The sequence below is a fragment of the Cervus canadensis genome, chromosome 4 (assembly GCF_019320065.1).
Source record: "Cervus canadensis isolate Bull #8, Minnesota chromosome 4, ASM1932006v1, whole genome shotgun sequence".
Classification (NCBI taxonomy): domain Eukaryota; kingdom Metazoa; phylum Chordata; class Mammalia; order Artiodactyla; family Cervidae; genus Cervus; species Cervus canadensis.
The window spans coordinates 79,982,588-80,004,382 of NC_057389.1; the positions used below are offsets into that span (position 1 = coordinate 79,982,588).

A 21,795-nucleotide genomic window follows, 5' to 3' on the forward strand; every position below is an offset into this window, starting at 1 on the left:
GCAAGGTGTTGAATTTTTTTTAATTCCTCTACAGTTCCAACTATGAATGCAACTGCTTAAATATCCCTCAAAGAATCCTATCTGCAAAAGATTCTCTTCTGGTAAGGTGACCAGTCTCAGCCTAGACCCGGGCAATTAATAGAAGGCCTCAGAATGACATTTGAAGGCATCACAATGGGTACACACAAACACTGTGAAGGCATACATACACTGCATGAGGCATGACGGGAACATAAAATGTAATACAATATGTAAGTAAGTTGAAGAAATCAGAAACAGGAACCATGTGTTTTATTTTCCTTTCAGGAAAACTGTATAATAGCAGAAAGACTTTGGATTCCATAGGCCTGCATTTAAATTTCAGCTCTGCTGCTGTTTAACTGAATGTGTGAACTAGCAAAAAAAAGCTGTTTTTCTTGAGTTTGGTTCCCTTATCTCTGAAATGATGAGAAATATACCAGTTTCCTAGCATTAGAGGAGGGTTAAATAAGTTTCTATATATAAAGTGCCAGGAATACAGAAATTACACAACAAATAAATTCACTTCCACTCTTTATCCTTCCTCCCTGAAAACCTAACATGGAACACAGTTTCTCAGAGAAATAGTCTATCTCCTCAGCCCCATGATGGTCCAGGCAACCACCAAACCCCACCTTACTCTACAGAGTTTGCATAGAAGCATAGGGCAGAATTCAAACTCTGGTTTACCAGAAATCTCACGATGACCTCTGACCAGTCTGGGCTAACCTCTCCCTGTGGCTATAGAAGGGTAGATCAGCATTTATACCTAGGTTTGAGTCTCAGCTTGGTCACACACAAGCTGTGAGATGTGGGATCAGTTCATGAAACTCACAAAGGAGTTTCCTCAGCTTCCTCCTCCGCAAAATGAGGATGAGAACTCCTTTATGGAATATTTCCAGCATTAAACACATACATGTTAAGAAGCCTACCACCAGGTGTAGTCTCCAGTGGTGCTGCTGAAATGGGCAAGTTCATGAAATCCAATATTATGGATCTGATCTTGGCCAGATGCTACTCTAGACACAAAGTAGTCATCATGAAGAACATTGATGACAGCACCTCAGGCCAACCCTACAACCAAGCTCTGGGGGCTAGAATTGACCACAAACTGACAACCACCATTAACAAGATGAAAATTGTTAAGAGGTCAAAGATCAAGTCTTTTATGAAAGTTTACAATTATAATCACCTCATGCCCCACAAGGTACTCTGTGGATACTCCCTTGGACAAAATCATTGTCAATAAGGATTTCTTCAGAGATCCAACTCTCAACAAGACACCAAGGTCAAATTCAAGGAGAGATATAAGACCCACAAGGACAAATGGCTCTTCCAGAAGCTGCAGTTTTAGGTTTGTCTTGTTTTGGTCATTTAAAATACCAGAAAAAAAAAAAAGCCTTCTATCATCACCACAAATTTGGTGATCTTTAAAAAATACTCTGCTAATTTGTTACCCAATTAGGTCATCATCTGCATTTTTTATAACTAGTAGAGAATATTTTTCACTTATTTATTATCCATGTACATTTCTTCTTCCATAAATTTCACACTTCTATACTGACTCACATCTTAAAGATACCATAAAATAACTTTTTAAGACTAAACTGTCACAGACAGTACCATCACAGTCAATTGTTGTAAATTCAGCCCAGCCTCACCATTCATTACTGGTTTTTTTTTAATGTTACAAGATGAATGCTAAATTGAAGAAAAGTAATCAATAGTAAATAGAAACATATTAGTAAGTGAATCTCTTTCTCTTTGCCAGTCTTTAAGATTAGTCTTTTAGTTCATTCCCTTCTAAATGCTTGAAGATTTTGTAGAGAATCATTACTATTAATGTTCTTTGTTATATCACTGTTACCAATAGGTGAAATAAACAACCACCTAAAAAACATGATTTTAGGATTACCAAGAAGGATAAAGGGAAAAATACCAAAAATACTGGTCCTGGACTTCTGTAGACCATATGAAAAAGATAAAAACACACGTCTTCAAAAGAAACAGTGTTGATCAGATTAATTAATTGTGAATAAGTTTCTAATTCTATTGTTAAAATAGCTAGCCAGAAATAAAACCTAACATTTACGGTCAATTCATTTTCAACAATAGTGTCAGGAAAACTGGCCAAAGAGTTAAGTGCTGGGACAACATGCAAAAGAATGAAGTTGTACCCCTAACAAACAATACATTTAGGAATTAACTCAAAGTGGATCAAAGACCTTACACTAATGTAAATGCTAAAATTATAAAACTCTTAGAAGAAACATAGGAGTAAATCTTCATGATCTTGGGTTAGGCAATTATTTCTTCCATATAACACCAAAAGCACAAGTGATAAAAGACAGAATTGATAAATTGGATGTTACCAAAAATAAAACTTTTGTGCTTCAAAGGTCACCATCAAGAAAGTGAAGAGGAACCTATAGAATGGGAGAAAGTATTGCAAATCATATATTGGAAAAGGTTCTTATTTCCAGAATATATAAAGGATACCACTCAATAATAAAAAAAAAAAACCCAACTTGAAAATGGGCAAGGGATTAAACAGATTTTTCTCCAAATAAGAGCTATAATGGCCAATAAGCACAGAAAAATGCTCAGCATCATTTGTCATTAGGAACATGTAAATCAAAACCATAATGAGATACAATTTCACATCCACTAGAACGTCTACAATCAAAAAGAAAAAATAATAAGTATTGGCAGGCATATGGAGGTATTGGAACCTTCATCCATGACTGGTTGGAATATAAAATGGTGCAGCCACTTTGGAAAGCAATTTGATAGTTCCTTAAAAAGTTAAACATAGCAATTTTACTCCAAGGTATACAACTAAGATAACTGAAAATATATGACCACACAAAACCTGTACTCAAATTTCCATAGCAGCATTATTCATAAAGCCAAAACGTGGAAACAATTCAAATACATTCACCTGAAGAATGGATAAATAAAATCTGGTATATCTATAGTTGTTGTTTAGTCGCTAAGTCGTGTCCAACTCTTTGCAATCCCATGGACTGTATGTAGCCCACCAATCTCCTCTGTCTATGGAATTTTCCAGGCAAGAATACTGGAGTGGGTTGCCATTTCCCTCTCCAGTATCCACAGAGTTGAATATTATTTGGTCACAAAATGGAATAAATTACTGATACATGGTACAATGTGGATGAAATCACACGTTAAGTGAAAGAAGCCAGTGGAACATGCTAAGTAAAAGAAGCCAGTAAAAGAAGCCAAAAAAAAGATCACATATAGTATGATTTTGTTTACACATGATCTCATTTATATAAAATACTCAGATAAGGTACTTTCTGTCATATAGAGCAGTTACATTAGTAGATTAGCAGTTGCTGAGGGCAGAGAAAGGAGGCTGTGAGGGGATGGAGAGTAACTGCTCATGGGGTACAAGGCTTCTTTTTGGAGTGACGAAAATGTTCTAAAATTAGACAACGGTGGAGGTTGTGTAACTCTGTAAATAAACTAAAAACCACTAAGTTATACACTTTAAACAGGTGGAGTTTATGTTATGTAAATAATGTGTTAGGCTGTTTTGAAAACCTTGGAAAACAGATAATTAGTTACTGTATATAAGGCCCTATGATTTTATTATAAATTTTCCAGGCAAGAATATTGGAGTGGGTTGCCTTTTCCCACTTTTATAAATGTTGATAAAAATAATTATAAAAGTTGGTAGTAATTATAGCAACTTACTGAGTGCTCCCTATGTGCCAGACAATATTCAAAGTCTTTGCAAGTATTAACTAGCTTGCTTTCCCAACAAACCTATTAGGTAAGTTCTATTACTTGTCCCACTGCACAGATTAGAAAACTAAAGCCATTAAGTTGCATCATAAGAATTCAAGCACAGAGTTGGTGTTTTTAAATAAAATGTGTACTGGCCCTAGAATCCAATAGCAAAATATGGGAAGAAAAATCCCTGAAATTCAGAGAGCTGGAGAAAATTTTAAATATTATGATTAATGACAAAGTCTTAAAAAATTAATATCGAAAAGAAAAACTTCTGCTTCACACAATAGCAGTGAGAAAAGAAATGTATAAAGACAACAGCAAACACAGATGGACTGCTGCTGCTCCCTGACATGTTCTCATTCTCCTGTGAGTGAGAAGAGGAGGAATCCTGCAGACCCTCATGATGTGAACAGGAGCCAGGTTACCAGGCCAGGAGTGAAGAGAGAGTCCAGGAGGCAGCCCCACCTCTGCCACTATATAATTATTCACATGACCTTGGGTAGGTCATCTAACTCTCTGGATACATCTATAATGTGAAATATCTTTAGATCCCTTTTCGTTTTAAAAATCTCATTATCTACCATCTAGTGCCTAGACTAGAAACATCTTGGCCAGTGTTGTGTTTACTCCCAAACAAATCTTGCTCAAATCTGTTTCATGAAATTCTCCAAACATGTCTTTTCTGGCTCTACATCAACTTCTCTGGCCCCAGATGCTCCAGCTGTGGGGAGGCAACTGAGAATGTATCTGTTTATCCCTCACTTTGAATGCAAGGCCCCTTAGAAATAATAAAAATCTGTTTAGTAAATGTTGAATATTTTTCCAGGATTAACAATTTGATAGTCCTTTAGAGTAAAACATAGCAAACAGACGGGGAAACAGTGGCCGACTTTATTTTTCTGGGCTCCAAAATCACTGTGATGGTGATTGCAGCCATGAAATTAAAAGACACTTACTCCTTGGAAGGAAAGTTATGACCAACCTAGACAGCATATTAAAAAGCAGAAACATTACTTTGTCAACAAAGGTCCATCTAGTCAAGGCTATGGTTTTTCCAGTAGTCATGCATGGATGTGAGAGGTGGACTATAAAGAAAGATGAGCACCAAAGAATTGATGCTTTTGAACTATGGTGTTGGAGAAGACTCTTGAGAGTTCCTTGGACTGCAAGGAGATCCAAGCAGTCCATCCTAAAGGAGACCAGTCCTGGTGTTCATTGGAAGGACTGATGCCGAAGCTGAAACTCCAATACTTTGGCCACCTGTTGGAAAGAGCTGACTCATTTGAGAAGACCCTGATGCTGGGAAAGATTGAGGGTGGGAGGAGAAGGGGACGACAGAGAATGAGATGGTTGGGTCATGTCACTGACTCCATGGACATGGGTTTGGGTAAACTCCAGGAGTTGGTGATGGACAGGGAGGCCTAGCGTGCTGCAGTCTATGGGGTCGCAAAGAATCAGACACAACTGAGTGACTGAACTGAACTAGAGTAAAACATAATTTTAATGATGCTTTAATATTTAAAAATATTCACTGTGATTATTTCTGGGAACTGAGGATTATAGATGATTTTTAAATTTTCTTTATATTTTGTGTATTTTGTCTTATAAACCTTATGGTAAAACATTATGAACCACATTAACCACATTATTTAACCACAATAAAAATAATACCAAAAAATCCATTATGGGGACATTAAAAAATCATATACTTCATAAATATTTCTCTGGAAGTTATTAATATTACCAATTTGTATAAAATCAAACAAAACTGAATATACCATAACTCCTACACAATTTATCAGATGATTGTTGTTATTGTTGTTCAGTCACTAAGTCATGTCCAACTCTTCGCAACCCCATGAACTGCAGCACACCAGGCTTCCCTGTCCTTCACTATCTCCCAGAGTTTGCTCAAACTCATGTCCATTGAGCCAGTGATGCAATGTAACCATCTCATCCTCTCCCACCCTCTTCTCCTTGTACTTTAATCTTTCCTAGCAAACAAGAGCTTTTCCAGTGAGTTGGCTCTTCACATCAGGTGATCAAAATATTGGAGCTTCAGTTTCAGCATCAGACCTTCCAGGGAATACTCAGGGTTAATTTCCTTTAAGATTGACTGGTTTAATCTCCTTGCTGTCTAAGGAATCCTCAAGAGTCTTTTCCAGCACCACAATTAGAAAGCATCAATTCTTCAGCATTCAGCCTCATGGTCCAGCTCTCACATCTGTACATGACTACTGGAAAAAAGGCAGGAGGAGAAGGGGATGACAGAGGCTGAGACGGTTGGATGGCATGACCGACTCAATGAACATGAGTTTCAGTAAGTTCTGGGAGTTAGTGATGGACAGGGAAGCTTGGCGTGCTACAGTCCATGGGGTCACAAAGAGTCAGACACAACTGAGTGACTGAATTGAACTGAACTGGAAAAACCATAGCTTTGACTATATTAACTTTTATCAGCAAAGTGATCTTTGCTTTTTAACATGCTGTCTAGATTTGTCATAGCTTTCCTCACAAGGAGCAAGCGTCTTTTAATTTCATGGCTGGAGTCACCATCTGCAGTGATTTTGGAACCCAAGAAAATAAAATCTGTCACTGCATCTACCTTTTCCCTTCTATTTGCCATGAATTTGATGGTACTGCTACTGCTACTTTTAAGTCGCTTCAGTTGTGTCCGACTCTGTGCGACCACATAGACGGCAGCCCACCAGGCTCCCCCATCTCTGGGATTCTCCAGGCTAGAATACTGGAGTGGGTTGCCATTTCCTTCTCCAATGCATTAAAGTGAAGTCGCTCAGTCGCATCTGACTCTTAGTGACCCCATGGACTGCAGCATACCAGGCTCCTCCATCCATAGGATTTTCCAAGCAAGAGTACTGGAGTGGGGTGCCATTGCCTTTTGGATGCCATAATCTTAGTTTTCTTTTTTTTTTTTTTCTTTTTTTTTTTTAATCTTAGTTTTCTGAATGCTGAGATTTAAGCCAGCTTTTTCACTCTCCTCTTACACCCTCGTCTAGAGTTCTTTAGTTCCTCTACTTTCTGCCACTAGAGTGGTGTCATCTGCATATAGAGGTTGTTGATATTTCTCCCAGTAATCTTGATTCCAACTTGTGATCCAACCAGTCCAGCATTTCACATGATGTACTCTGCATATAAGTTAAATAAACAGGGTGACAATATACAGTCTTGACATACTCCTTTCCCAATTTTGAGCCAGTCTGTTGTTCCATGTAAGGTTCTAACTGTTGCATTCAGTTGCATTGTTCTAACCCACATTCAGGTTTCTCAGGAGACAGGTAAGGTGGTCTGGTACTTGCATCCCTTTAAGAATTTTCCTCAGTTTGTTTTGATCCGCACAGTCAAAGACTTTCATGTAGTCCATGAAGGAGAAGTAGATGTTTTTCTGGAAGTCCCTTGCTTTCTCAATGATCCAATGAATGTTGGTAATTTGATCTCTGATTCCTCTGCCTTTTCTAAACCCAGCTTCTACATGTGGAAGTTCTTGGCTCACATACTGCCGAAGCCTAGATTTAAGGATTTTTAGCATAACCTTACTAGCGTGCTAAATGAGCACAATTGTCTGATAGTTTGAACATTCTTTGGGATTGGAATAAAAACTGACTTTTTCCAGTTCTGTGGCTACTGCTGAGTTTTCCAAATTTGCTGACATATTGAGAGCAGCATCATCTTTTAGGATTTGAAATAGCTCAGCTGGAATTCAATCATCTCCACTAGCTTTGTTCGTAGTAATGCTTCCTAAGGCCCACTTGACTTAACACTCCAGGATGTCTGACTTTAGTTGAGTGACCACACCATTATGGTTATCTGGGTCATTAAGACCTTTTTTGTACAATTCTGTGTATTCTTGCCACCTCTTCTTAATCTTTTCTGCCTCTGGTTATGTCCTTACCATTTCTGTCCTTTATCGCACCCATCTTTGCATGAAATGTTCCCTTGACATTTCCAATTTTCTTGAAGAGATCTCCAGTCTTTCCCATTCTATTATTTCCCTCTACTTCATTGCATTCTTCATTGAAGAAGGACTTATCTCTCTTTCCTATTCTCTGAACTCTGCATTCAGTTGGGTATATCTTTCCCTTTCTCTCTTGCTTTTCACTTCTCGCCTTTCCTCAGCTATTTGTAAAGCCTCCTCAGTCAACCACTTTGCCTTTTATAATCTCTGTTGATAAAGATACAGCACTGTGACTTACTGGAAAGCATCAGAAAAATGAGATATTTCCATCATTGGTGGTCTTACTTAAAACTGCCTCCTAGTTGTCAGCTTTTATCTTGTTTAGTTTTATTTATTAATCTCCCTTTCCATGGAAAGATATGAAAGGTCTCTGCTATTTTTATTTTCATTGTATTCTGGTTGTTATCATAGATCATACTTTTTTTTTCTGTTTTTGCCAATGTCTCTGTCACCTGGTCTTCATTTCCATTTTACCACGTAAAAATGAAAGTTGTGGCAAAGGCTAAAAGTGCATTGAGTACAGGCCACATCTAAACACAGGCAAAGGGGTCAAACAGTGGCAGCTGAGTGTCTGCAGGTGTAGACTGATGCAGGGCTGTCAACTGTCATCCATTTAAAAACTAATCAGTCACATTTCTTTCAGTGGTCATGTGCTATCAGAACCTTACTCCTGTTTGAACATAAAGTGCAGACATGACTACTAGCAAAATTTTTAAGACTGATCATAGGTAGCTCATATCAAGAAGTGGAATTCAGTAGAAAAGCCAGGACTGAATCCTGCCTTCAGCCAAGTGTGGATTGCCCTCTCCCACCAGCATCTGTAGTTTCACACTGACAGGTTCTAGGGAGGGCATGAGCGCTCCACTTCTCTCCCCCTTTCTACAGACTTCTATGCCCCCTCTCCCCTGTCATGGTTTTACTACTCTTCTGGGTCTTGAAGGCATTTGAGTTTGTGACCCATGCTCTAGAATTTCAGCAAATCTCATCTCTGACACAGTTTCTTACGATAAGGAATGAACTCGGTATCTTACATAAGAGTTCAGTCAACAGTGTTTCCACTACTTCAGGGCTGCCTCTCATAGGCTAAGTAGTTGCTGCCTCTATGAAACAACCATATCACCAGATGATTGCAGTAGTGAATCCACTCATTCCCTTCTGCTTCTAAAGCATTATGCACATGACCATCAGACTAATCTTTCCTCACTTTATTTCCAGTGCCTACAAGATAAAACTTGAACTACCCACCAGCATTCAGGGTCCTTCACAATTCAGCCAACATCTAGATGTTCAAAGTTCTTCCCCTACATCCCTGACACAAACACTCCACTCTCATATACGTGCATGGTCCGCGCCTGTTTATTTGCTCACAAGCCCTGCTCCCTTCCTGTTCTGCCTTTCTAGTATCTCCTCAATCTTCAGAGCTCAACTCAAACTCCACCTTTTCCTCTAGGCCTTTCTAAATTATCCCAGTCTCAGATGATGTTGCCTCCTTTTAAAAATTAACACTTAATAAACATTTCTTGAATGAGTGAATCAAATCTGGCAAGATCACATTCTTATGGCCACTTAATGATGGCCAAATTGCTTAACTTTTTTAAAGATATATTTTCATCATCTGTAAAGATATGGCTTTGGCAATGATTAAATGTGATTATGAAATTATCTAGCAGAGATGCTACATAGACACAAAAGATATTAGTACAGAGATTCAAGAAATATTAGCCTAATTTACTGCTTTCCTCCCTCTTTCATTAGTTAGTTAACTTTTCAATTACGTATATTTTCTCTTCCTAGCTACACAATGGAGCAAGGACCCATTTCTTAAAATATTTTTATATCACTCACTGCAGCTAGCATGGAGACTTGCTGATAAAATATTGTTGATTTGAGAATCTTCTCTATTGAAAAATACGTCCAAAGACACTGATGACCCTAGGATTTCTTCCTTTGGAGACATTTTGTCCTGAGTTAAGCATTGCCCCCAGTTAAAATCCAAACCAGCCTAGGAAAGAGTAACATTTATGTTTCATTGATTGTAGTATCCGTGTGGATGAGACTTTTTTGTTCATAAGGAGCAGAAACTACCGTATAGGTTGCTGCTATTATAGAGGTTTGGTAATGGATTTTTTTTTTTTTTTTTGAAGTATAGCTGGTTTACAATGTTGCCTAAGTTTCAGCTGTACAGCAAAGTGATTCAGGTTTTATCAACAGATCGATTCTTCCATTACAGGTTATTGTGAACTACTGAATATAGTTCCCTGTACTAGATAGTAGGTCCTGGCTGTTTATCTATTTTATATATAGTAGTGTGTATCTGTTAATCCCAAACTCTAAATTTATCCCTCCCCGACATTTCCCCTTTGTTAACCGTCAGTTTGTTTTCTATGTCTGTGAGTCTATTTCTGTTTTGCAAATAAATTCATTTGTATCATTTTTTAGATTCCACATATAAGTGATATCATATTTGTCTTCCTCTGTCTGACTTACTTCATATGATAACCACTAGGTCATGATGGGTTTGATTAATCCACTTTAGTATAAATTACCTTACCTAATATCTTTCTAAAATAATTGCAACACAAAAAGGGTACATAAGGGGAAACATAAAGGGAAAAAGAGAAATATGTATACTGCACTATCAAAAAAAAAAAAAATGAGGGAAGCTGGGTGCATTACACCATCAGAACTGTGCACTACACAGTTCTGCATTACACAGTTGGTGCATTACACCAACAGACAACACCTGGAACCAGGATGACCACCTGCCTTGGTTTGCCCAACTCTAAGAGGTTCCTAGGATGTGGGGCATTCAATGCTGAAAACTACCGATATTCTGGAAAAACTGGGATAAACTGGTCATTTTGGTAGGCACCAGTAAAATCCTACTGAAATATACACTTTATCTAATAATTTCAAAAGTATTCTTAGAGTCGGCACTGCACACAGAGAAACAAAAACCTACCCCTGACTGGTTATCAGCTGGTTAGAGCAAAGTGCTAACAAAAGCAAGGCTAAAGGTTTGATTTCCCAGGAAACTTTGCTCTCTTCCACTATCAGAATCTGTGTACTTCACTTAAGGCGGTCATTCTCCAATGTCACTGACTCATCACAAGGGAAACAGAAGAGAGAGAATATAGCTCCTTTGAACTAAATCCTTCCCTGCCACTAGTAACACTGGTGAAAAACTGATGTTTTTCTTGTGCAGAAACATTAAGTGATTGACGATCTGAAGATCATCACACAGTAAATTCATTTTCCCTCCTGCTTTTAGTGGGCTTCCCTGCTAGCTCAGATGGTAAAGAATCTGCCTGCAATTCAGGAAAACTGGATTTGATCCCTGGGTCAGGAAGATTCCCCTGGAGAAGAGATTGGCAACCCACTCCAGTATTCTTGCCTAGTGAATCCCATGGACAGAGAAGCCTGGCGGGTTACAGTCCACTGGGTTACAAAGAGTTGGACAGGACTGAGCAACTAACACTTTCACTTTCACACTCTTAGTAGGGTTCTAAATAACAAAAATTATAATATGTAGAATATTCTCCAATATGATTTCCTTCTAATCTTGTGAGAGAAGCATGGTTGATATGCTTGGCAGGGTTGGGATCACCTGTGGTTAGACAGCCAGCATGCAATGGATGGAGTCTGAGCCCTTAACTCCTAGTGTTGTTTTGTTTGTCTTTATTGTCATCACCATTTTGGTATCGAGTACAGTTTCGTATAGCCAGCAAAATACATAGCCTGAATGTTGAAGCTCCCCTAACTTTGTACGTATCACTTCCATAAGAACTCTAGAACTCTTCAGGTCCCAGAGACTCAGCACCACAGCACACAGCCTCCTGTGTGTCTTACCAAACATGGGCTAGTTATTTCCTATACGTCAAGCACATTCCCTGCCCTTTTGATCAGGCTCAAGAGGTTAAAGGAAACATTTCTGCTCTTAATGTTTAGTTACTGCCAGTCTCTGCATCTCATTCTTTTAAGACTTTGAGTTTCCATTGACGTTTTGGCCTAAATCCAGAGTCATATGGTGTTCCTATTAGTAAACTGAAAGCTGAGTCTGCCAAACATGTTTATTTCTCCTTCAGAGCAAATGTGGGTAGGATGAAAACCACTCCGTGTTATACTTACATGTTACTCATTAACTGGCTTCAAAAAAAAAAAAAAAGAAAAAATCACCTCAGCTAGATTAGGAGTCATGTGAAGAAAGAGCTTCCTGCAATGCAGAAACCGAACAAGGCTGAAACTCAGAGATTTTCACATTATTGGGGAGCTTGAAAAATGAGCCCTTGAGTTTACTTCTTGAGTTGGCGGCTGACAAGTGTACAATGATGAAGAAAAGGCTCTCATCAGGCAATGACACGATGTTCCGGTCTGAGACTCCAGGCAGCCCAGGCAAGTCGGGTGCAGAGGCCCAGAGCAGCGTTCCTGACAGCCCCGGCGCAGTGTTTCTCAGGTGGGTGCATCCTCTCTGCCCGCCCCAACCCCATGGCCTCAGCCACCGGACAGATGTTGCTTGGAGAGCTCCTGCCTCATCCCCAAAGGGAGGATTCTGCCAAGGAGAAAGAGAGGGCACAGCCCAGGCCCCTGGGCTGGTGGATTTTAAGGGAGTACATAGCAAAGATGTGATTTGCTGAGCAAATAGAACTCATCACCATGCAGGGACAATAATTGTTGTTTAATGATAATTGTAGTACTATTTAATACGTACTGGAAAGCTGGCCAGCTATGCAATCACTCGGTTCCTGACCCACTCTCAGGTTCACAGTAAGTGAAACCAAATTGCTGGTGGTGGTGGTGGTGTGGTTGCTGTTGTTTGATTGCCAAGTCATGTCCAACTCTTTGAGACCCCATAGACTGTAGCATTCCAGCCTTCCCTGTCCCTCACCATCTCCCAGAGGTTGCCCAAGTTCATATCCATTGAATCAAACAGTTAAACCAAAAACCTCCTTTTGCTGTCAAAATTATGGTATAAGTATCAGAATATGCTGTGTGCTTAATCGTTCAGTCATTTCCAACTCTGTGTGACCCCCTAGACTGTAACCTGCCAGGCTCCTCTGTCCATGGGGATTCTCCAGGCAAGAGTACTGGAGTGGGTTGCTATACCCTTCTCCAGGAGATCTTCCCAACCCAGGGATCAAACCTAGGTCTCCCGCACAGTAGGCAGATTCTTTACTGTCTGAGCCACCAGGAAACCCGAGTATCAAAACAGTAATTATTAAAATATCAAAATAGTTTCCTTCTTTGGAGTTTTCTAAATTAAATGTTAAAATAATACTGGCTGTAGTCTGGTCCTGCTACTTACTGTAAAATGATTTATAGCAGCTTTGACTAGATTCAGAACATATCTTTTTTAGCTATAATTATTAATACCTACATGAACATCACTCTGATAATTTATATTTTTAATAGAAAATTCATTTTTCTACTCTTTATTCACTTTGATTCATAATAATTTTCTAGCAGCTTATAAAATGGGGAAACCAAGTGCAGGTGGAAATCCATTACAAGAAAAAGTTTCTCATCCAACTTTTATAAAATTGAGGTTTAGCTGACTTACAAAACTATATGAGTTTCAGATATACAACACAATCAAATTTTTATAGATTATAACTCATCCAACTTCGGTGTAAATGTTTTTAATGGAGGTGACATTGGTCTATAATATTATGTTTCTACTTCTATATACATTACAGCATGCTAACCACCTAAAATTTACTTTCCATCTGGCATAAACATTAATGTAACTTCCATGTAAAGTAATCAAGTCAAAGTAGAAGAGGAATCTCCATATCTGAACTTCACTTTTGCATAGCACCATATCCAGAAAGTCAATCATCTGATTTATTTTTTAATCATTTTAAATCATTTACACAAAAAAGTACTCAAAATTATAGCTTTTAAAATTTAAATAGAAAATAAAGAAATTCCACTAATAGCATTCACATATTAGACTGTCAGTTTAGGAAGACAAATTCAATCACTTTTTTTAAGTTTTTGAGATCAAGAGCCTGAATTTACGTAAAATATTTCTCAATACATCTATTTAAAGTGAGTTTAATTTTTCCACTCATCAATAAAATAAAGCTACCTTACTTGCATTATAGTTATTTGAGTAAGAGTACAATTCTGATTGAAAATGTAAAACTCTTGGATTATTTCCATATTTTCCTGAAATTTGTTTCTTTAATTACTCTGTCTACCTAATCCTTCTCTTACATTGACTGTAATGCAAACTCTTCTTGTAGCTCAAGATCTAAACAGGAAAAATTAAATTAAATGTATAAAACTATTAAAATGTATAAAATATGCAAAATATAATTTAAGTACATATAATACACATGATTTAAATAAATATAGATAAATGGAATACTAATAAAATAAAAACCTACATCAATCCATATTTAAGACTTTTTAAAAAGAACCCAGGCCTATTTTACCTGCATCTTTGAATATTCAACATCAAATCTATACATTAGTATATGTAAGGTTTTTTTATGTGTATTGGAACCTATCTTAAAACATTATTCATACCTCCAAATATTTTGGCACTAGAGGAGTTTTAGTCTAGTTGAAAGATCTACTTTACATATTGTGTATAAAATCATTTAAAATAATTTTTTGAAGCACTCAGTCATGTGTTGGTTAATTATTTGAGGTCAAAAATCAGATAGAAACCCACAAGGACCTACTGTAGAGCACAGGGGACTATGCTCAAAGTCTTGTAGTGACCTGTAAGGAAAAAGAATCGGAAAAAAACATACACAGACATATAACTGAGTCACTCTCTGTACACCCGAAACTGACACAACCTTGAAGATTAACTATACTTCAATTTAAAAAAGAATCAAAAAAGATAAATCCTTCCCTTTACCTTCTAAATAAATGTTGGGGATTTACGTGGCTGTTATATTATCCCATTATCTTTCCCATGAACTAAAGCTAATCAAATGTACCCTCAGATCAACAAACTGCTCAAACAGATACATACAATTTATGCAGTTTTTTCATTCAATCATTCAGTTCAACAAAGATTTATTGACTAAGTATTATACACCAGGCTATGTGGAAGACACAGCAAGTACAATCAAAAGCAAGATAGGAAAAAAAAAAAAAAAGCAAGATAGACCTAGTCCCTGTCCTTATGAAAGTTATGAATTTAACATTGAACATAGGCAAAAAATATATATATACTATTAATTAATGTATATATACATGCATAATTTAAATATTAATGTATGCTATTATAGGAAATAATTTCAGGGCAGAGATGGAAATTAAGATGGGAAAAACTACTTTAGATGAAGTGGCAAGTCAAGGACTCTCCAAGTGATATTTAGGCTGACTTTAAGGATGAAAAAGAGCCAAGCGCAAAATGACTGGGAAGGAGCATGTTGCTCTGAAGTGGAGAAGACATGTGTCCTGAGGAACCACAATGGGCACCTGATGAAATCAGAGAGAAAAGCAGAGGATGAGGAGTTTAAAATCCTATTCTAACTGAGGTGGGAAACCACTAGAAGATTTAGGGGAGTGTCATAATGTGATGTTCCCTTTTGGTCCTCTCTGGGTATTTCCTGTTTGTTGCTCATTCAAGCAACACTCCGTCTTGCCCAGGTGTCCGATGAGCTTGTGCCAGAGTGTCTCCAAGGTACCTACCTAGGAGAGGAACAGTGGGGCCATATTATGGACATGATTAACTTTACTCATTATGTCAAATTCCATTTCAAAGTTCTGTGTCATTGATGCTACCACCAGCAGTTATTCTGCTTCATCAACATTGCCATTATCTAAATTTTCATTGCTTTCTAATCTGGAGGGTGTGAAATGGCATTTCAAAATAAATGGTTTTAATGTGCATGTCTCTTATTAAGACAAGAGAAGCATCTTTTCAGTATGTTTGTTGGTCATTTTCATTTCCTCCTCTTTTAAATTACTGCTTATGAATTTATGACCCTTTGCAGAAGCAGAAATGGAGAGATTACTATTTTTTCCTTATTTTTAGGTAGGTTTTGAAATACTCCCAATACTGATCTTTTGTGAGCTATGTGTGTTGTAAATGTTTTATTCCAGCATATGACTTGTCTGTTCATGTTGTCTATTATGTCTGAGCTCTTATTTTTAACTTATTAGTTTGCTTATTATATTTTTTATTGAAGTATAGTTGACTTACAACATTTCAGGTGTACAACATGGTAATTCAATACTTTTATAGACTGCACTCCATACAAAGTTATTATAAAATATTGACTATATTCCCTGTGCTAAACATTACATCCTTGTAACTTGCTTATTTTATACCTAGTAGTTTGTACCTTTTAATCACCTTGACCTATTTTGTCCCTGACCCTATCATTCTCCTCTCTGGTAATCACTAGTTTGGTTCTCTGTATTTATGAGTCCATTACTGTTTTGTTATATTTTTTCCTTTGTTTTATTTCTTAGATTTCACATATAAATGAAATCATACATTTGTCTTTCTCTGACTTATTTGACTTATTTCACTAAACATAATGTCTTGCAGGTCCACTCACATTGTTGATGACAAAATTTCAATCTTTTTATAGTATATGAGAAATATTCTGTTGTATATATATACCAAACATTTATCCATTCTTCTGTTGATGGACACTTAGGTTGCTTCCATATCTTGACTTTTATAAATAATGCTGCTTTGAACACTGAAGTGCATACACCTATTTGAATTAGTGTTTTTGTTTTCTTTGTATAAATACCCAGAAGTAAAAATAGTGAATTGTATGGTAGTTCTATTTTTAAGTTTCTGAAGTACCTCCATACAGTTTTTCATAGTGGCTATACCAATTTACATTCCCACCAACAGTGCATGAAGTTTCCCTTTTTTCCATAGCCTCACCAATGCTAGTTATTTGTTGTCTTTTTGATAATAGCTGTTCTGACCGGTGTGAGGTGATATCTTATTTTCTTAATAATTTGCACTATCTGTAACTTAAGAACGCCTTCCACTCTGAGGTTATAAGAATGTGCTTGTGTATTTTCTTCTAAAAATGTCTTCTTTTCAAACTAGGATCCTTTATGTATTTGGAATTTATTTTTGTTTCTGGTGTGAATTAAGGCATCATCTAATCATTTCTACAGATAATGAATTCTTCCCTGGTGGCTTAAATCATAAAGAATCCGTCTGCAAGGCAGGAGACCTGGGTTGATCCCTGGGTTAGGAAGATCCCCTGGAGCAGAGCACGGCAACCTACTCCAGTATTCTTGCCTGGAGAATTCTATGGACAGAGGAGACTGACAGGCTACAGTCCATGGGGTGGCAAAGAGTCGGACATGACTAAGCGACTAAGCGCAGTACAGCACATATATTTGGAATTATTTTTATTTCCAGTGTGAATTAGGGAATCGTCTAATCATTTATATGGATAATGAGTTCTCCCACCTTATTCATCGAATAGACTTTCCTTCCCCATTAATCTGCAATGCAGCTCTATCACACATTGCTGTCTTTATTACTGTCACTTATAAGGAAAGCTTTTTATCTGATAAGACAAGACTTCTTACCTACTTCAGAAGTGATTTGCTACTTTTGACCCTTTGCTCTTCCATTTAAATTTTAGAATGTGGCTTGTCAAGTAAAGATTTATTTTAAAAGTTGAAATTGCAGAAAATCTATTGCTCAATTTGAGAAAATGTGACATTTTATGGTGCTCAATATACCTACTCAAATACATGATGTGGCCTCCATTTATTTACATCTTTAATATCCTTTGATAAAGTTTTAGAGAATTCTACACAGAAATCTTGCACATCATTTGTTAGACTTATTCCTAGGTACTTTACACCTTCGATGTTTTTGGAAAAGCTAATTGCATTTTATTTTGTTGATGTTGTACAGAAATATAATTGAATTTCTAAATTGATCTTATATTCTACATTCTTGCTAAATCTTATTAATGTTAATAATCTGTAGGCTGTGTTTTTTGTAGAGAATAATATTATTTGAAATTAAAAAAAAAAATTTTATCTTTCTGAACTTTAGTCCTTCTAAAACTTTTTAATTTAATTATACAAGCAAGGAATTCCATATAATGTGGAGTATAAATAGTAAATCCAGAATTTCTCACTTTGTTCCTAATTTAAAAGGGAATGCTTTTATTTCAGATTTTATCAACTTTTCTGAGGTTAAAGATGTTTCCTTCTTGTTGAGGTTTTTTAAAAGGTTGTTGAAACTATTGAGTGCTTTCCTAGCCTCCACTAAGATGATCCTCATTTGAAAATCTCTGGCACTCATAAAGCACACAGCACTTCATTTGAAGTTCATGAGAAGTCATCATTTCCCAAAATACAGAACACTGGAAGACCTTGAAAAACACGAATTGCTTTAAGCTTCATAAATAGACTGGAAAAGGCTCCGATGAATTAATATTTCCATAAATTAGTCATTCAGCAAATAAAAATCAGGTATTTTTAAATTAGTTTTTGGAGATTTACTATACAAATTAGCCATTAGATCTATTGCTTTTAAAAAATTTGTTTCTCCAAAATATTTCTTTTTAGATTGTCAGTCTATTTCCATTTTAGGCAAAGATGAAAGTTGCCCAGTGAAGCTAATGTTTTAAATGGGGCACCATGGGCTTTGGGGGCATAAACAAGGGCCAAGACGACAACAAAAGAGGGCAAATATGTGGCAGGACCAAGCTGGAATGTGAAACTAGGATGGAACCAGTGCTGGGCTATGGTTTGGGGAACTACTCCAGGCTGCAGTAGACGATGAACTTGGTAGGTTCAAAAGAGCCTTGAGTCACTTTCACTGCGCCTCCTCTTAGTGGCTCCAACAACTCTGCTTCTACTCCCCTGCTCATCAGTTGTCATCAATGAGTGGTAAAGGAGATGTTGACCCTTCTTCCTTTCCACTCTCCCCTCCCAAGAACCTTGCTTTTTCTTAGCCAGTCCCATTTCTGCAATTAGGGAAAGGATAGAAGACTGTTTGGTACCTGAAGAGCAGGAACATGGTAGATACTATACCTTGATCCATTTATACTAGGTAAGCCCCATGGCCTCAGCTCCTGTTCACAGGAGCTGTAGAGTTAAGAGTGATATTTAGAAGCTAAAGGGAGGTTGAGTTTCAGGAAATGGGCTTCCTTCTCTAGGAACAGGGGTGAAGGCTAGCAAACAAAGAAAGCAGGACTGTGTTAAGGGGAAAGATAATAGTGTCCTGAGTATGAGGCAAGGACTTCAGTGAATGGAGTGAGGTGAGGTGGGGTCAGGTGAGCAGGTAAAGTCAAGATGGTAGGATCAGTGAACTCTGCTGGGCCTTGGGGTACAATGATGTAGTGGAAGTTAGAACAAGGAGGTGACATACAGAGGAAGAGGCCTCTTTGATGGAAGAGTTAGAATTTTCCAAGAAGAAAAGAGAACTCCCCAGAACTAACATTGCCAGAAGAAGAGGGACCTACAGTCTTCTTCCCAAACTGTGCCAGACACTTGTCTACTGTCTAATGATACAAAGCACCCAGGATTCTCTCAATACACATGCTCAAGCCTATTACCAGGCTTTTGTAAATGCAGTAAGTCTGAAAATTCCTATTCATCTTTCCAGATGCACCTCCTGAAAGGTTTAGTATAACATCAGAGCTCTTCCCTTGCCCCCTTACTTCTGCCCTCAAAACTAGAAGCCTTTTCTTATTATCCCATATTAACTATGTATCAGAATGTATTGTCAAAGGGAAGTATTTATTATAAAACCAAAGAAGCTTAATCTTCCACCTTCACTTATTTGGGCCTTTCCAAGGCCCTGGGAATGTCCCTACCAAGATATTCATGTAGTCATACATTTTCATAAACTTTTCAGATAATATTTTAACTACAATTATAATTGCCTTCTCTTCATTCCAATTTTCTCTCTGTTACATGTCCCCTCCAGTCAGGTAGCCAAGGGCATTTTTGGCACTGTGGACTAAGGGGAAGTTGTTTGGAGATATATTTAATTAGAGATAAGTGGAATATATTTATGTGATTTGCCATCATTTCTATGTGTTAAGTTATCACTAGTCCTCCTGGCTTCCAGGAATACTCCACTAAGCAAATTCACCTTGCTTGATGACACAGAAGTGCAGGACCAGGGACTACCCTGGTGGTCCAGTGGCTAAGACTCTGCGCTCCCAATGCAGGGAGCCCAGGTTTGAGTTCTTGTCAGGGAACTAGATCCCACATGCCACAACTAAGAGTTCACATGCCACAGTGAAGATCCTGCATGCTGAAACTAAAACCTGTGATGGCCAAATAAATAAATAAACATTAGGGGGGAAGAAAGGTGTAGGACCAAAGATGATACCATCATATAAACATGTCCTACAAGTGCCATGCATCACGTAGGTAATGGAAGAGAAGCACGTAGGTAATGGAAGAGAAATTAAGTTGGAAATGTACAGAGCCAAAGGTTATCTCCAGCAAGGTCTTCCCATCATCACATGTGTAAATAGTAACTTCTGGGTTCTGTTCTCACTAACACCAAGTCAAACCAGAAATTCTCTCTCCTGTTAAGACTTGATACTTAAAAAAAAAAAAAAAAAGACTTGATACTTGATAATGCAGCTGATATAAGTATACCAAACTTTATTCATGCTTATTACACAATTTATCAGAATTCTTTGTTTATGGGGCACAAACCCAAGGTAATACTAAAAGCAGCCATTGTGTCTGTGTGTGTCACATAGTACATTTTAGCATGACATTATCAAGAACAGGTTTGAAACTGTCTGAAAATGTCTAACCTATTGATAAAACTCGTGGCTTCCCCAGTGGCTCAGATGGTAAAGAGTCTGCTGGCAATGCAGGAGTCTCAGGTTCAATCCCTGGGTCAGGAAGATACCCTGGAGAAGGAAATGGCAACCCACTTCAGAATTCTTGCTTGAAAAAAATCCTACGGATGGAGGAGCCTGGCAGGCTACAGTCCACGGGGTTGCAAAGAGTTGGACATGACTGAGTGACTTTCACTCTCAAACTTTTTCTAGAGAAAAGACTGTATTATCTCTAATTGAAAATTATAAAACTTGTGTCAATATGAAAGGATCAACAAGTATCAGTTAAAAAATAAGAAAACAGCATAGAATATGTCAGGCAGTTAATTTATAAGAGTGTTACATTAGTTTTTTGGATTTGGAGATATTGATGGAGTTTGTCAGCTATTTCCAAACTAATAACCTGACTTCTTTCCTCTTTCTAAATATATACTCCCTTTCATGCCTAATTTTTTGTTCATAATTTCTCTAAAAGAAGACCCTAAAGCAGTATAAGCCTTCAATCCACAAACTCTTGATATGCTCCTAATTCTAACTGCTTCTGTGTCTGTGTTCTCCAGGAGATCTGAGCCTTTTGGTCTTAAAACCTCATGGAAATCTATTATGGATAAGTTTAGCTTAAAGTCCCATTTTCATTAAGAGTTTTTTTTGTTGTAACAGATTTTTAAAAGTCAAATTCATTTCCATGCCTTCATCTCTTTCCTTCCCTCTCTTTCTCTCTTTCCCTCCTTTCCTCCCTCCTACCTCTCCTCCAGGTTTAACAAAATAAAACCAGCCAAGGGTAACTGATGTGGAAATTCTAGGAGTTTCCTCCATGTGTATCTATGTGGGGCTGGATGAGGGAAATTGAAAGCCCTGCCAAGAAGTACATAAGTGATGAATAACTGTTTCTACATAAACCAGCAGTAACAATAATAGTCTCCTCTATGTGCACTGTGGCATACTCATGGGAACTTTTTACAGATATGACCTTATAAACTTTGGTGGCTTTTTCCTGTGATAGATGGATTATGGTTACTCTCTATGTTGCTTAGGTGAAGAAAGCAAGTAACAGAAAAGGAAGAGAAGTTTTCTGTTGTTACCATATGGCAAAACTGAACCAATGAAATGAGTTCATGCAGCGAATACACAGCCAGTTACAAAACCAAAATAGTTATCCAACTTCATTAACCAATTTATTCACCTGGCTTGGCTCCAATTATTTGGACTACTTCCAGATATCAAATCCAACCTTCAAGGGTCATTTCATTCAGTTTCTTCATGGTGATTTTT

At 37.5% G+C, this 21,795-nt stretch overlaps 1 protein-coding gene and 1 pseudogene across 2 annotated transcripts in view; both read left to right on the plus strand.

The window, feature by feature from the left end:
* Positions 1-982: 982 nt before the first annotated feature.
* Positions 983-1,372, plus strand: LOC122440102 (annotated as a pseudogene).
* A 10,595-nt stretch (positions 1,373-11,967) lies between these two features.
* GRAMD2B (GRAM domain containing 2B) overlaps positions 11,968-21,795 on the plus strand; it is a 118,801-nt gene continuing 108,973 nt past the window's right edge. The window contains exon 1 of one of the 2 annotated variants that reach the window (XM_043465931.1): positions 11,968-12,203. In XM_043465931.1, the coding sequence (XP_043321866.1) occupies positions 12,076-12,203 (128 nt within the window). In that variant the 5' untranslated portion in view covers positions 11,968-12,075. The remainder of the gene's footprint in view (positions 12,204-21,795) is intronic. The other variant, XM_043465930.1, reaches the window with a different exon arrangement.